This window comes from Oncorhynchus gorbuscha, linkage group LG15 (assembly GCF_021184085.1).
Source record: "Oncorhynchus gorbuscha isolate QuinsamMale2020 ecotype Even-year linkage group LG15, OgorEven_v1.0, whole genome shotgun sequence".
Taxonomy (NCBI): Eukaryota; Metazoa; Chordata; class Actinopteri; order Salmoniformes; family Salmonidae; genus Oncorhynchus; species Oncorhynchus gorbuscha.
In genome coordinates, this window is record NC_060187.1 from 17198751 (window position 1) to 17215831 (window position 17081).

General features: G+C 43.3%; 1 protein-coding gene across 1 annotated transcript in view; it reads left to right on the forward strand.

Moving 5' to 3' along the window:
• znhit6 (zinc finger HIT-type containing 6) overlaps positions 1-17081 on the forward strand; it is a 50660-nt gene that overhangs the window by 16453 nt on the left and 17126 nt on the right. Inside the window, exons 6-8 of the mRNA XM_046301592.1 lie at positions 11524-11592; positions 11957-12037; positions 16818-16898. Of these exons, the coding sequence (XP_046157548.1) occupies positions 11524-11592; positions 11957-12037; positions 16818-16898 (231 nt within the window). The remainder of the gene's footprint in view (positions 1-11523; positions 11593-11956; positions 12038-16817; positions 16899-17081) is intronic.

The window sequence follows — 17081 nt, forward strand, 5'->3', positions numbered from 1 at the left end:
TTTTTTCAACCCTCCACCTATCCCCATCTATCTCTCTGTGTTTTGCACCCCAGCGATTCAGGGCCATAGACATTGTATCTGTCCCATTATGGCATCTGTGAGAGCATTCATTTTGAATTAGTCCATTTTCTTCTGAGTTTTATGGCGGACTACATCTAAAAAGTTGTATTGCCCTCCACTTCTGGATTCAAATGAAAAAGAAAAATATACTTTATGGGGAAGAAATAACTTGCTCCTCATAAATTGTTTTTCTTTTGGTTGACATACTAACTCTCACTTCTTCCATCTTTCAAAGTTCCATATCTCCCCACTGAGCCTCTGGGCCTAGGGCATGAGATGTTGGTATGGTTTGACAGCCTTTTATGTAAATCCTTCACCGAGAAGTCCTCCAATCCCAGAAACTGCATCCACAATTTCTGGACTTTTTCTCAACTTTGGCAGTGCTGTTAATCACCATAGCCATGAAGACTACAAAGTCTGCCTTCTTACCCTGTAGAATGTCTGGATCCTGCTGATAAGGCAACTCCTTGCAGTGAAAGCTTATCCACCACCACGGGCCCTTCAGAACCATTCGCTCCCTCAATCCTCTAGACAGCTGCTGCATGTGATATGTTCTGTTTGACCCTGACCTTACACACCTCATTCTCCTTCACCCTTGTTGGGCATTCCAAATTTGTAGCAACATGGTTCACACCATAATTGCAACATTTCACACAATCAGTACTGATACCACATTCAATATGGTCTTCTCCACAACTTTCACACCATGGATTCTTCTACAGACAGCGATCAGACTGCATCAATCTTGGGACAAATGCTCTTACATGGTAATTCATATAACCCAACTTGACCTGGGTAGAGGGATTCTCCATTATTTTACTACTTCTGAGTTGGCAAACAAACAAAGGGTGCATACTGCCACCTGTAGTGTGTCTGAATGGGTATAAAGGAAATGTTTGCGACGCCCCGGTGATGCGTTGGCCGCCTGCAATTATGGAATGTTTCAAATCAAATTTTATTTTGAGTTTAATTCATTGGCTGATCCCTCCTGATGACTCACATGAAATCATGTGATACTTCCTTAATCCATAAAGTCCCACCCAGTTGACTACTTCAAAATGCAGAAAGTCCTCATGCTATAATTAAGCAATAAGGCCCAAGGGGGCATAGAATATGGCCAATATACCACGTCTAAGTGCCTGGATACAGCCCTTACCCGTGGTATACTGGCCATATACCACACACCTCCGAGGTGCCTTATTGCTATTATAAACGGGTTATCAAAGTAATTAGGGCAGTAAAAATAAATATTTTTGTCATACCCATGGTATACCACGGCTGTCAGGCAATAGCATTCAGGGCTCAAACTACCCAGTGTATCATGAGCTTTTGGGCCCTAGAGTCCTCCTCAATCTTTATGGTCACAGTTGTGTTGAGCATGTATATGTGTGTATATATACACTGCTCAAAAAAATAAAGGGAACACTTAAACAACACAATGTAACTCTAAGTCAATCACACTTCTGTGAAATCAAACTATCCACTTAGGAAGCAACACTGATTGACAATAAATTTCACATGCTGTTTTGCAAATGGAATAGACAACAGGTGGAAATTATAGGCAATTAGCAAGGCACCCCCAATAAAGGAGTGGTTCTGCAGGTGGTACCACAGACCACTTCTCAGTTCCTATGCTTCCTGGCTGATGTTTTGGTCACTTTTGAATGCTGGCGGTGCTTTCGTTCTAGTGGTAGCATGAGACGGAGTCTACAACCCACACAAGTGGCTCAGGTAGTGCAGCTCATCCAGGATGGCACATCAATGTGAGCTGTGGCAAGAAGGTTTGCTGTGTCTGTCAGCGTAGTGTCCAGAGCATGGAGGCGCTACCAGGAGACAGGCCAGTACATCAGGAGACGTGGAGGAGGCCGTAGGAGGGCAATAACCCAGCAGCAGGACCGCTACCTCCGCCTTTGTGCAAGGAGGAGCACTGCCAGAGCCCTGCAAAATGAACTCCAGCAGGCCACAAATATGCATGTGTCTGCTCAAAAGGTCAGAAACAGACTCCATGAGGGTGGTATGAGGGCCCGACGTCCACAGGTGGGGGTTGTGCTTACAGCCCAACACCATGCAGGACGTTTGGCATTTGCCAGAGAACACCAAGATTGGCAAATTCGCCACTGGCGCCCTGTGCTCTTCACAGATGAAAGCAGGTTCACACTGAGCACATGTGACAGTGACAGTCTGGCGACGCCGTGGAGAACGTTCTGCTGCTTGCAACATCCTCCAGCATGACCAGTTCAAATCAAATTTTATTTGTCACATACACATGGTTAGCAGATGTTAATGCGAGTGTAGCGAAATGCTTGTGCTTCTAGTTCCGACAATGCAGTGATAACCAACAAGTAATCTAACTAACAATTCCAAAACGACTGTCTTATACACAGTGTAAGGGGATAAGGAATATGTACATAAGGATATATGAATGAGTGATGGTACAGAGCAGCATACAGTATATACATATGAGATGAGTGTGTAGACAAAGTAAACAAAGTGGCATAGTTAAAGTGGTTAGTGATACATGTATTACATAAGGATGCAGTCGATGATGTAGAGTACAGTATATACATATGCATATGAGATGAATAATGTAGGGTAAGTAACATTATATAAGGTAGCATTGTTTAAAGTGGCTAGTGATTATATTTACATTTCCCATCAATTCCCATTATTAAAGTGGCTGGAGTTGGGTCAGTGTCAATGACAGTGTGTTGGCAGCAGCCACTCAATGTTAGTGGTGGCTGTTTAACAGTCTGATGGCCTTGAGATAGAAGCTGTTTTTCAGTCTCTCGGTCCCAGCTTTGATGCACCTGTACTGACCTCGCCTTCTGGATGATAGCGGGGTGAACAGGCAGTGGTTCGGGTGGTTGATGTCCTTGATGATCTTTATGGCCTTCCTGTAACATCGGGTGGTGTAGGTGTCCTGGAGGGCAGGTAGTTTGCCCCCGGTGATGCGTTGTGCAGTCCTCACTACCCTCTGGAGAGCCTTACGGTTGAGGGCGGAGCAGTTGCCGTACCAGGCGGTGATACAGCCCGCCAGGATGCTTTCGATTGTGCATCTGTAGAAGTTTGTGAGTGCTTTTGGTGACAAGCCGAATTTCTTCAGCCTCCTGAGGTTGAAGAGGCGCTGCTGCGCCTTCTTCACGACGCTGTCAGTGTGAGTGGACCAATTCAGTTTGTCTGTGATGTGTATGCCGAGGAACTTAAAACTTGCTACCCTCTCCACTACTGTTCCATCGATGTGGATAGGGGGGTGTTCCCTCTGCTGTTTCCTGAAGTCCACAATCATCTCCTTAGTTTTGTTGACGTTGAATGTGAGGTTATTTTCCTGACACCACACTCCGAGGGCCCTCACCTCCTCCCTGTTGGCGGTGGGTCAGTCATGGTGTGGGGTGGCATTTCTTTGGGGGGCAGCACAGCCCTCCATGTGCTCGCCAGAGGTAGCCTGACTGCCATTAGGTGCCGAGATGAGATCCTCAGACCCCTTGTGAGACCATATGCTGGTGCGGTTGGCCCTGGGTTCCTCCTAATGCAAGACAATGCTAGACCTCATGTGGCTGGAGTGTGTCAGCAGTTCCTGCAAGAGGAAGGCATTGATGCTTCAGACTGGCCCGCCCGTTCCCCAGACCTGAATCCAATTGAGCACATCTGGGACATCAGGTCTCGCTCCATCCACCAACGCCACGTTGCACCACAGAATGTCCAGGAGTTGGCAGATGCTTTAGTCCAGGTCTGGGAGGAGATCCCTCAGGAGACCATCCCCCACCTCATCAGGAGCATGCCCAGACGTTGTAGGGAGGTCATACAGGCACGTGGAGGCCACACACACTACTGAGCCTCATTTTGACTTGTTTTAAGGACATTACATCAAAGTTGGATCAGCCTGTAGTGTGGTTTTCCACTTTAATTTTGAGTGTGACTCCAAATCCAGACCTCCATGGGTTGGTAAATTTGATTTCCATTGATAATTTTTGTGCGATTTTGTTGTCAGCACATTCAACTATGTAAGGGAATACCCTTCTGTATTGGACAAAAATGAATGGGATTTCATTGGCATCGGACAAACCATATACACATTGTCCAATACCACCCAATTCGGCGTTGATTCATGCAAAGTGTATTGCAAATGCCATATGGCAATTGCCAGTTGTAAACACTTTCAAATCCAACAGGTGGCGAATCCGCTCCACCATGGTTTTTCATATTGGAAATGTAACCCAAGTCAACATCCAAAAGCAAAATTTTGAAAAAATGTTGTTGTTTTTTGTCAAACTTGTCACCCCTTAAAGTGCTTTCTGGACCGTTTTTTGAAATTCTTTCAATTTTTTTGTCAATTACACATGTGTAAGAACTGTATGAATATACTTTTGTCCAATTTAATTATCATATTTTTTATTTATTTTTACATATTTATTTACATTTTCAATATGATTTCATAGGAAGTCAAATGTCAAAATTTTGTAAAAAACTTCACACACCCTTAAAGTGCTTTCTTGACCGTTTTTCAAAATTCTTTCGACTTTTGTGTCAATTACACACGTATAAGAACTGTATCAACATACTTTAGTCGTATTTTATTATCATAATTTTAAAAAACAGTTTTACTTGTGCATAAGGAATATGATTTGTCCATTTGCAATATGATTTCATAGGAAGTCAAAAGTCACTTTTTGTGGGGCCAAATGCCATAAGAAATTTGACATGCTCAAAAATCCTGCAGAAATGCAAAATTGACTGGCCTGATGAACTCGGGATGGCCGGGCAGTGATAGTTGTTCCTTTCCATCACTCGTTGTGTTGACTTCATCATGTCCATTTGGTGATGTTTTTTCACTATAGAATCATATTTCAAGTGCACGTGCATTTGCAATATGTTTCAATGGGCATTTACCATAAGAAATTTGACATGCTCAAAAATGCAAAATTGACTGGCCTGATGAACACAGGATGGCCTGGCAGTGTTAGTTGTTCCTTTCCATCACTTGTTTTGTTGATTTCATCATGTCCATTTGGTGATGTTCTTTCACTATATAATCATATTGCAAATGCACGTGCATTGTTGTGCAACTGGTAACCCAAAAATAAAAATATGGTTGTAAATGCATTTACCGGGACTCCTATTGTCCATGCCCGCTATGGGAGTACCCTACTACAGCCCTCTATCTATGGGGGCCGTCCTGAGTGCTTTATGGACTGTTTAACATATTCTGATGGATACGCATTGTTGTGCAACTGGTGTTTGAAAATAGGCACCTGGTAACCCAAAAATAAAAATATGGTTGTAAATGCATTTACCGGTCATTCTGATATTAATGCCCGCTATGGGAACACAGGATGGCCGGGCAGTGATAGTTGTTCCTTTCCATCACTCGTTGTGTTGATTTCATCATGTCCATTTGGTGATGTTTTTTCGCTATACAATCATATTGCAAGTGCACGTGCATTTGCAATATGGTTCAATGGGCATTTACCATAAGAAAATTTGACATGCTCAAAAATCCTGCAGAAATGCGAAATTGACTGGCCAGATGAACACAGGATGGCCTGGCAGTGATAGTTGTACCTTTCCATCACTCGTTGTGTTGATTTCATCATGTCCATTTGTTTATGTTTTCTCACTTTTGCAAAGTCACTGTGCATTTGCAATATGGTTCAATGGGCAGGTACCATCACGAATTTGTCATGCTATAAAAATCCTGCAGGAATGTGAAATTGACTGGCCCGACGAACTCGGGATGGCTGGGCAGTGATTTTGGTTCATCACATTGGCTCGTTAGGGTTGATTTCAGAATGTCACTTTGGTGATGGTACCTCACTGTTTAAACATATTGCAAATGGACAAGAGTCAGCAGCAAGTCACCGTCCATCAGTCAATTAGATATCATTCTGACACCAAACTGATACAAACTGACACTAAACCCACTTTTTCCAACTCGTTTAGTAGCCAACTATCACATACTTCAGAGCTGGCCCAAAATTCACAACGCCTTCGGTTCAAACCATAAAAAACCCATAAAACACGTAGTTATGTTCTAGCTGCGTTCCATTTCTTATGTGTAGGCCTAGCTGAGGCGACCCCGAATCCCAAGTTTCGGCTCGATCGGCCATTTGGTGTCCGAGCAAAACCCTAATTGGTGCTGAAAATCCACTTTTTTCCATGACTAGCTACGGGGTCCTTGAATGAGCTATCAGACAGAAACGTTGGGGTCTGTCTATATGGGCCGAGACGGTCGCAATGCACCTAGTCTTGCGACTCTGGGACATTTCTAAATGTCGTCATTTTCTTGATGCAAAAATGAATTGAAGTCATTGCAAATGTACGAGGCTATTTCTTGGTCCGAGAACCTTCTAGAGCCACGTAACTCACCACGCACTATCGACCTGAGGTCTAGTACAGGATTCTAAAGTTTCGGAACTCTAGGTCTGACGGTTCTTTAAAAGTTCCAACAAGGTTAATTAATGCAGGGAGTGTATATCTCTACGCACCCCAATGGGTCCATACTTCCAAGGTGTGTGTGTGTGTGTGTGTGTGTGTGTGTGTGTGTGTGTGTGTGTGTGTGTGTGTGTGTGTGTGTGTGTGTGTGGTGTGTGTGTGTGATTTAGTTTTCCTTTGAAATTTTATGGGAAAAATTACTGATTTACAGTTCATGGGGGTTGCCTAATCACATATGAAGTTTTGGAAAGATCTGACTTTTTTAACCCCTCGAAACAGCCCAAGAGACACCAATTATGGCACTTCCGGTTGGCACAGGAAGCTATAAGTCAACACATATCCTCACTGGGGTATGCTTTTACAGAATCCTGAGTTTTAAGTCCTTACGTTAAGAATTGACTGATTTACACAGGGTTGAATGCACTATGACTATCAAACTGCAGTCAGGGTATGGATAAACACTTTTAGGGTGATTTTAACCACTTCCGGTTGGTCCAGGAAGCTTTGAATCAACACAGGTAGACCTCGTAGTGGCCTGATGGACTGTCATCGAAGACAGGTTCATACGACATTAATAACCCACATAGGCTTCAGGTTGAATTTAGAGGTGCAGGCAAGGTATTCCTATGGGGAGAGAAGTCAATGCAAACTGTTTGATGTAAACACCTTTTAACTGTTAAGGGTTAATGCCACATGGTCAAGGTTAGGCTTGCACGGATCGGGAGGACCTTAGGAACGTACCTGAGGTCGCATTGTGCTTCTCACCCTAACAGTTCTCTCACTGTCACCCAAAACAAATGACATTTTAGGGCTAGGCTTCATTTTGGGCCTACTTTTTCTCATGGTCACTGCGCTTAGACCGAGCGAGCTACGGTCAAGCGGGATATCTCGTTGAACTCGGCACGGCCTAGAGATTATGGTAATGCCATTGCCTGCTCTCTGTGTCTTTAAGCACCGCACTTTTTCACTCCATCCTTGCTGTGTGTGTGTGTGTGAGAGCTTTTCTTTGACATCTGTTGGGAGAAATTACTGATTTCCAGTTCAGGAGGGTTATCTAGTCACACATATTTAAAAATATGTGACTTTTTTTAACCCTTCAAAACAGACAGTGGGACCCAATTAAAGGCACTTCCGGTTGGCACAGGAAGCTATAAGTAAACACATGTCTTGATTGACATAGCCACTTATAGAATCCTGAGTTTTACGTCTTTAAGTTAAGAATTGACTGATCTACACAGGGTTGAATGCACTATGTCTATCAAACTGCAGGCAGTGTATGGATCAACACTGATAAGGTGATTTCAACCACTTCCGGTTGCTTCAGGAAGCTTAGAATTGGCACAGGTAGACCTCATTTAGGGGTGCAGGCAATGTATTCCTATGGGGAGAGAAGTCAATGCAAACTTTGAAGTAAACACCTTCTTTTAACTATTAAGGGTTAATGCCACACTGTCAAGGTTAGGCTTGCACAGATCGGAAGGACCTTAGAAACATACCTGAGGTCGAATTGTGCTTCTCACCCTAACGGTTCTCTCACTCACCCAAAAGCAAATGACGTTGTGGGGCAGGCTCCATTTTGGGCCTACTTTTCTAATGGTCGCTGCGCTTAGACCGAGCGAGCTACGGTCGAGCGGGATATCTCGTTGAACTCGGCACGGCCTAGAGATTATGTTTATGCCATTGCCGGCTCTCTGTGTCTGAGCACCGCACTTTTTCACTCCATCCTTGCTGTGTGTGCGTGTGAGAGCTTTTCTTTGACATCTGTTGGGAGAAATGACTCATTTACAGTTCATGAGGGTTACCTAGTCACACATATGAAGTTTATGAAAAATGTGACTTTTTTAACCCATCAAAACAGACAGTGTGACCCAATTAAAGGCACTTCCGGTTGGCACAGGAAGCTATAAGTAAACACATGTATTGATTGACATAGCCACTTACAGAATCCTGAGTTAAGTCTTTAAGTTAAGAATTGACTGATCTACGATCTACACAGGGTTGAATGTAGTCATTTTCACCTTTTGAAGGTTATGTACATCAAAACACCTTTTGGGTCAATTTAACCACTTCCGGTTGCTCCAGGAAGCTTAGAATCGACACAGGTAGACCTCATAGTGGTCTGATGGACTGTCATAGAAGACAGGTTCAATAGCCATTCATACCCCACATAGGCTTCAGGTTGAATTTAGAGGTGCAGGCAATGTATTCCTATGGGGAGAGAAGTCAATGCAAACGGTTTGATGTAAACACCTTCTTTAAACTGGTAAGGGTTAATGCCACACGGTCAATGTTAGGCTTGCACGGATCGGGAGGACCTCTGGTACGTTCCTGGGGTCGAATTGTGCTTCTCACCTTTAACGGTTCTCTCACTGTCACCCAAAAGCAAATGACATTGAGGGCCAGCCTTCATTTTGGGCCTACTTTTCTAATGGTCGCTGTGCTGAGACCGAGCGAGCTATGTCAAGCGGGGCATCTTGTTGAACTCTGCACGGCCTAGAGAATATGGAAATGCCATTGTAGGCTTTGTGTGTCTTTAAGCACCGCACTTTGTCACTCCATCCTTGGTGTGTGTGTGTGTGTGTGTGTGTGTGTGTGTGTGTGTGTGTGTGTGTGTGTGTGTGTGTGTGTGTGTGTGTGTGTGTGTGTGTGTGTGTGTGTGTGTGTGTGTGAGCGAGCTTTTCTTTGACATCTGTTGGAAGAAATGACTGGCTTACAGTTTATGGGGGTTGCCTAATCACACACATGAAGTTTTGAAAAGATCTGACCCTTGGAAACTGCCACTGTGATACCATTTAAGGCACTTCCGGTTGGCACAGGAAGCTATAAATAAACTCATATCCTGATTGGGGTATGCCTTTACAGAATCCTGAGTTTTACGTCTTTATGTTAAGAACTGAGTTATTGACGGAAGGTTTAGTGAGTGTGTGTTTTTACAGAAAATCACAGAAATCTCTCAGAGCTCCGCAGCAGACTTTAAAAAGATTTGTAAGAACACCCTGCAACTGGATCTGTAACCGTTGAAAAAAAAACACCTATCCGTGAACATCACCAATCTGTCATTATACGATTTCTCTTAAATGACAATAGATAAATGGCTGGTTATTTTTTTTATTGGCACCGGAGGCTCCATGACTTTGACGTGAAGTGGAAAAATAATTTCTCTATTTTCATTTTGGACCTTTAATCCCACATAAATGGCCATAACACAAAAACCGTTGAGGCCTAGACGCCATCTTGTTCGGGGCCAACAGCCCATTATGCCAAACCTATGCCCACCGAGTTTCGGCTTCGAAATATTTTCAGTTTTCGAGATAAGGCCCCGTCGTGAATCGTGATGTTTTGTCCAATAGCAATATGATTGCTTATGCCCTCTTGTGGGAATTTCCGGGACAGTGGAAAAATGACCAAAATCTGATTTATTTTTGTAAAACTGAAACCGAATGTCCAACAAAGTTCATTTGATGACTTCCCGGTAGGTCCAGCCCTGCCGCTCGGCCCGACGCCGTCCGCGAATTTTACAAATTATTTCGGACATCTAGTAAGGGACCGTACATTTGCAATATGGACTTTCTCACTAACCATACAGCAACTGCCGAAATGTTCCCTTATTAAGGTATGTAAAGAAAGTATTTAATAAGAATATTTCATTCATTCAGATCTAGGATGTTATTTTAGTGTTCACACACACACACACACACACGTATGTGTACACCGCTTCAAATGAGTGGATTCTGCCATTTCAGTCACACCCGTTGCCGACCGGTGTATAAAATCGAGCACACAGCCATGCAATCTCCGTAGATTAACAATTTGAAGGGGGTCTCCGCATACTTAGTGAAGAGCTCAGTGACTTTCAAGGTGGCACCATCATAGGACCTTTCAGTTCGTCAAATGTCTGCCCTGCTAGAGCTGCTCTGGTCAACTGGAAGTGCTGTTATTATGAAGTGAACTTCTAGGAGCAAGTTCACAGAATGGGACCGCCGATTTCTGAAGTGTGTAACACGTATAAATATTCTGTCTTCGATTGCAACACTCACTAAGAGTTCCAAACTGGAAGCCACGTCCGCACCAGAACTGTTTGTCGGGCTGAGCAGCCACACACGCCTAAGATCCTCATGCTCAATGCCAAGCGTCTGCTGGAGTGGTGTAAAGCTTGCAGCCATTGGACTCTGTAGCAGTGGAAATGCGTTCTCGGGAGTAATGAATCGTGCCGAATCTGGGTTTTGCGGATGCTAGGGCAACGCTATCTGCCCGAATGCATAGTGCCAACTGTAAAGGTTGGTGGAGGAATAATGGTCTGGGGCTGTTTTTTCATGGTTCGCGCTAGGCCTCGTAGTTCCAGGTAAGGGAAATCTTCACGCTACAGCATACACTGACATTCTAGACGATTCTATACTTCTCACTTTGCGGCAACCGTTTGAGTAAAGCCTTTTCCTGTTTCAGCATGACAATGCCCCCGTGCATAAAGCGAGGTCTATACAGGAAGTGTTTGTCTATCGGTTTGGAGGAACTTGATTGACCTGCAGAGCCCTGACCCCATTGAACACCTTTGCAATGAATTGAAACGCAGACTGCGAGCCAGGTCTAATCGCCTGATACCAGTGTCTGACCTCCCTAATGCTCTTGTGGCTGAATGGAAGTCCCGACATAAATGTTCCAACATCTAGTGGAAAGCCTTCAGAGACGAGTGGAGGCTGTTATAGCGTCAAACAGTAACAGGTGGACCAACTCCATATTAATACCCATGATTTTGGAATTAGATTTTTGACAAGCAAGGGTCTACATACTTTTGGTCATGTAGTGTATGCCACGGTCATCCTCATGACAACTCGGACTCAATCCACACATCGAGCTAGACACATACACAGCATTAGTCGTACATTGGGGTTAAATACTCTTCCTATGTCTCTTGAATGCAAAATAGATTGTTTTAGTTCAGAGACAAAGCGCTGGTATCTGCAAGCAGACCACTGCCAACTGCTGATTTTGAAAATGTTTTATTGTTTGTCTCCCTCTTTCTGTTTTGTCCTTTAGGGAGAATCGTTTCCTATGGCACCTGCAGCTCCTGTTCCCTCAGAGCAGCTCAGAGTTCACTGAGAGAAGGTGAGTGGTGTGTGTGCCTGCCTGTCTACTTGTCCAGTAGCATCTCTGCCAGACACTCTTTAGGAACCCTGTTAATAGCAGTTGATGTCAGAGACCAGGGGTTGGAGCCTGCAATAGAGAACATCCAGATCCTTGGAGAGTGACATTAGTGCTTTCAGCACCCATGTATCTTCTGATGGTGAGGATGATTGACGATGTAGATGGTTAGCACTCTGTATCAAAACCACTCCAAGAACGTCATCGATCTTCATCACGGTTTGACTCATGGTTGGTTCCTTGGAACTTGATTGGTTGGTTGTTCTCTCTCTCTTTTTGTCTGTCAATCCTTTCTTACCCTCTCTCTCGCCTCTCCATCTCTCCCTAGGGTGTCCGATGACCAAACACTTGAACAGATCCTCACCCCCTACATCCACCCTACAGAGTCTGAGCCAGTTAGACGACAAAAGTAAGAACACACCACTCTTGTATAATCTACTAATCGAATTAAACAAATGTCCAAAACAATCCAAACAAATGGTTGGCTACTGGTTGAGCTACTGCTCTTGGAGAGTATTTGAATAGCTAGTAGTATCCACGCCTTCCTGATCTGATTGCCCGGTTTGGTTGTTTGGCTCTATCTTTCCTCCCTAACAGAGCCTGCCTAACGACTGCCTCACCTGTCCTCCAGGTGTTCAATAGTTGGCTATGGCTGAAAATCCATCAGTGGTATTGCAAGCTGGATAAGAAAGCTAGAAACGGAGAAAACCAAGATAGACTGGTCCAGAGAGAGGAATGTCTCTGAGCTGTAGCCAGAGCCCTAATCTAGCTGGAATCTACATGCAAACAGAATGGTCTAGCTGGGTTTCATTAGAGATTTTAAGATATAGAAATGAAATTAGGTTGTGGTTTTTGGTCAGTCACTATAGTCTACTCAACAGCAGGAATAGAAAGTTAACAATGTGGTAATGGAGTCTGAAAACAACACCAGTTAGATGGGCAGTTTGGATGGCCTACCTTTTCTGTTGTCTTGCCTGCTGTTTTCTCCTGAAGTGGCTAAAAAAATTCATTTACAGTATCTACATTTTGTCCTTGAAGACAAGAAGTCATCACATTTTCTTAGTTGTCTTCATTATCAATGGGGACAACCTTGCTCTCTGTATCACGGTAAATATTTATACAGTTGCTATAACATGCAAATGTTTTGGGATTGTCTCCTACTGCAGGCAGACCAGCTGTAAATGAAGTCTGTCTGCCATAAAGGAGCCCTGTCCGACAGGGCTCATACTGTATTAAAGGACAAATATAGAAATGATTAAACACCCATGGTGATTTCATTAAACCTCTGTTACTGTTCCCCAGTCCAGTTCAAACTATCGTTTGACTATTTGTCTTGCAGGCTGCATAACGTTGAGCGTGTATAATTGCATTTATGTTTGGAGGGTTTTCCCCTGTGAGAAGTATGGTGAAGGAAATGTCTATTTTATTTCATAATGTTGCCGTAGATTTCTTGTGGTTTTGTGCCCTCAAACATTCTGAAATTGGATTTAGTAGATCAAACCCCAAGGACTTATTTTAGCTGTGAGTAGCTCAGTAGTACCTCAGTACAGCGAGCATGCAGTTTAAAGCATTTCCTCGTCTGCCAAATGAAATACACTACATGACCAAAAGTATGTGGACACCTGCTTGTCAAACTTCTCGTTCCAAAATCATGGGCTTATTATGGTGTTGGTCCCCTCTTCCCTGTTATAACAGCCTCCACTCTTCTGGGAAGGTTTTCCACTAGATGTTGGAACATCTAGTGAGGACGGGCACTGATGTTTGAGGATTAGGCCTGGCTCACAGTCTGCATTCCAATTCATCCCAAAGGTGTTCAATGGGGTTGAGGTCAGGGCTCTGCAGGCTAATCAAGTTCTTAGGCTTGTGTGTGGCTGTTCGGCCATGGAAACACATTTCATGAAGCTCCAGATTAACAGTTCTTGTGCTGACGTTGCTTCCGGTGGTAGTTTGCAACTCGGTGTTGAGTGTTGCCACCGAGCACAGATGATTTTTACGTGCTGAATGCTTTAGCACTCGGCGGTACTGTTCTGTGCGCTTGTGTGGCCTACCACTTCGCGGCTGAGACGTCTAAGAGCAACAACGTTTCCACTTTACAGTAACAACATGGTTGCCCGGGGCAGCTCTAGCAGGGCAGAAATTTGACGAACTGACTTGTTGGAAAGGTGGCATCCTATGACGGTGCCACGTTGAAAGTCACTGAGCACTTCAGTAAGGCAATTCTACTGCCAATGTTTCCTATGGAGATTGCATGGCAGTGAGCTCGATTTTTATACACCTGTCAGCAAGGATGTTGCTGAAATAGCCGAATCCATTAACTTGAGGGTTGTCCACACACTTTTGTAGTTATGGTGTATCTAGGTATATTCAATAAGAATGATGTGAATCAGCAGGGGGAAAATGCTAACATTATTATGATGGAGAGTGAAATTGTAAATTATGCAATGAGCTATATGCCATTTAAAATGGAGACACTCACTGGGGACAATGACATCCCTTTCCATACAATACTTGATCGCAAATCATCCTCGCGCTGGTTGGAAACAAATACAAAGTCTGGCATCCCAATCAATTCCTCCGTGCCAATTATGTGGCAACGCTCCTTGTGGTTAACTGGCATCATGCACATCTCAAAGAAGCAGAATGCCATCAATCTTGTCTGGTGGTTGGCTCGTTAGTAAATAGAATACAGACCGTGTAGACCACTACGTCACTGTTGGCCCCCGACACCTCCCAGCTGTGTGTTGCCTTCCTTCCCTGGCCTGACTGGTACGATGGATGACACACTGCTTGGTCTAGGCTCACAGTACAGTGACTTTATAAGGAATGAAGTGAGAACTTTAACACTTGTCTCCACAGTAGGAATGTTGTGCAAAAGGGACGACTAAACGACATAATAACTAAACACAATGATTGATCGGCCGATTTAATTAAAAAAAATATATATATAATATACATTTTGTAATAATGACAATTACAACAATGCTGAAAGAACACTTATTTTAACTTAATATAATACATCAATAAAATAAATTTAGCCTCAAATAAGTAATGTAACCTGTTCAATTTGGTTTAAATAATGCAAAAACAAAGTGTTGGAGAAGAAAGTAAAAGTGCATTATGTGCTAAGTAAGAAAGCTAACGTTGAAATTCCATGCTCGGAACATGAGAACATATGAAAGCTGGTGGTCCCTTTTTAACACGAGTCTTCAATATTCCCAGGTAGGAAGTTTTAGGTTGTAGTTATTATAGGAATTAAAGGACTATACATTTGTATTTCATTAACCTTTGACTATTGGATGTTCTTATAGGCACTTCAGTATTGCCAGTGTAACAGTATAGCTTCCGTCTCCCTCCTCGCTCCTCCCCGGGCTCGAACCAGGAACACAACGACAACAGCCACCCTCGAAGCAGCGTTACCCATGCAGAGCAAGGGGAACAACCACTCCAAGTCTTAGAGCGAGTGACGTTTGAAACGCTATTAGCGCGCACCCCGCTAACTAGCTAGCCATTTCGCATCGGTTACACCAGCCTAATCTCGGGAGTTGATGTGCGTCAAGCATTGCGCTGTTTATGCCTAACGAAGAGCTGCTGGCAAAACGCACAAAAGTGCTGTTTGAATGAATGCTTACGAGCCTGCTGCTGCCTACCACTGCTCAGTCAGACTGCTCTATCAAATCAGACTTAGTTATAACATAATAACACACAGAAATACGAGCCGTAGGTCATTAATATGGTCGAATCCGGAAACTATCATCTCAAACAAGACGTTTATTCCTTCAGTGAAATACGGAACCGTTCCATTTTTTATCTGCCGGGTGGCATCCATTAGTCTAAATATTCCTGTTACATTGCACAACCTTCAATGTTATGTCATAATTACGTAAAATTCTGGCAAATTAGGCGGCCCAAACTGTTGCATATACACTGACTCTGCGTGCAATGAACGCAAGAGAAGTGACACAATTTCACCTGGTTAATATTGCCTGCTAACCTGGATTTCTTTTAGCTAAATATGCAGGTTTAAAAATATATACTTCTGTGTATTGATTTTAAGAAAGGCATTGATGTTCATGGTTAGGTACACATTGGAGCTACGATACGCACCACATCGATTATATGCAACGCAGGACACACTAGATAAACTGTACCATCACTCATTCATATATCTTTATGTACATATTTTTTTATCCCTTTACACTTATGTGTCTGTAAGGTAGTAGTTTTGGAATTGTTAGCTAGATTACTCGTTGGTTATTACTGCATTGTCGGAACTAGAAGCACAAGCATTTCGCTACACTCACATTAACATCTGCTAACCATGTGTATGTGACAAATAAAATTTGATTTGATTTAATATCATCAACCATGTGTAGTTAACTAGTGATTATGATTGATTGTTTTTTATAAGAAGTTTAATGCTACCTAGCAACTTACCTTGGCTTACTGCATTTGCGTAACAGGCAGTCTCCTCGTGGAGTGCATTGAGAGGCAGGTGGTTAGAGCGTTGGACTAGTTAACTGTAAGGTTGCAAGATTGAATCCCCCGAGCTGACAAGGTGAAAATCTGTCGTTCTGTCCCTGAATGCGGCAGTTAACCCACCGTTCCTAGGCAGTCATTGAAAATAAGAATGTGTTCTTAACGAACTTGCGTAGTTAAATAATGATTAAATAAAGGTGTATAAAAAAATAGGCCAAATCAGTGTCCAAAAATACCGATTTTAAATCAGCCCTAATTAATCGGCCATTCCGATTTAATCGGTCGACCTCAAGACAGTATACTACTTCTCACCTCCATGTCTCTAACGCTCCATCTTTCCCTTTAAAAAATATTTTTAACCCAATGCTCTCCCCTCGACCCCGCACTCTCGCTGCACACTGGCTAAGGACCTTTTCTTAGTCTGGCCTCATTGGTTCTCAGTGTAGACTGTGTATAGGAGGCTCAGGCAGCATGTTAGTCACCTGTAGCGGAGAGAGTCCCAGTCTGTAGCGGAGAGAGTCCCAGTCGCGCTCAGTCATTGTAGTCTTTGTTTTGTGACGCCTTGTTAACCCCTCTTCAGAAAATAAGTGGAAATGTGTGCACTTCTAAACCCTATCCACAGCCCTGTGTTACTGTATGTGTGTGTCTATATATATAAAAGCTGATTTTGATACCTTCTTGAACCCTGACCCATTTTCATTTATGTCTTTCAGGTTGAAGATGTACGTCCACAGCCCATTTGATCACATCAGGGTCTTCATGAAGGCTGAGGGCAGGAAGGCCAACTCTGTGAGGTATGATAGACTCTAATGCTAAGAGATTCACCATTGAAAGTGCTTTTTTGGGGGGTCCAGAATTGAGCTTAATATTGGTCTGGGAAACTGATGTTAAATGTGCCCAAATTGGACCTCAGTTCTCCTATTAACAGCACTGTTCATTCCATTGATATTAATTAATTGTCTTATCAGATTGTTCCA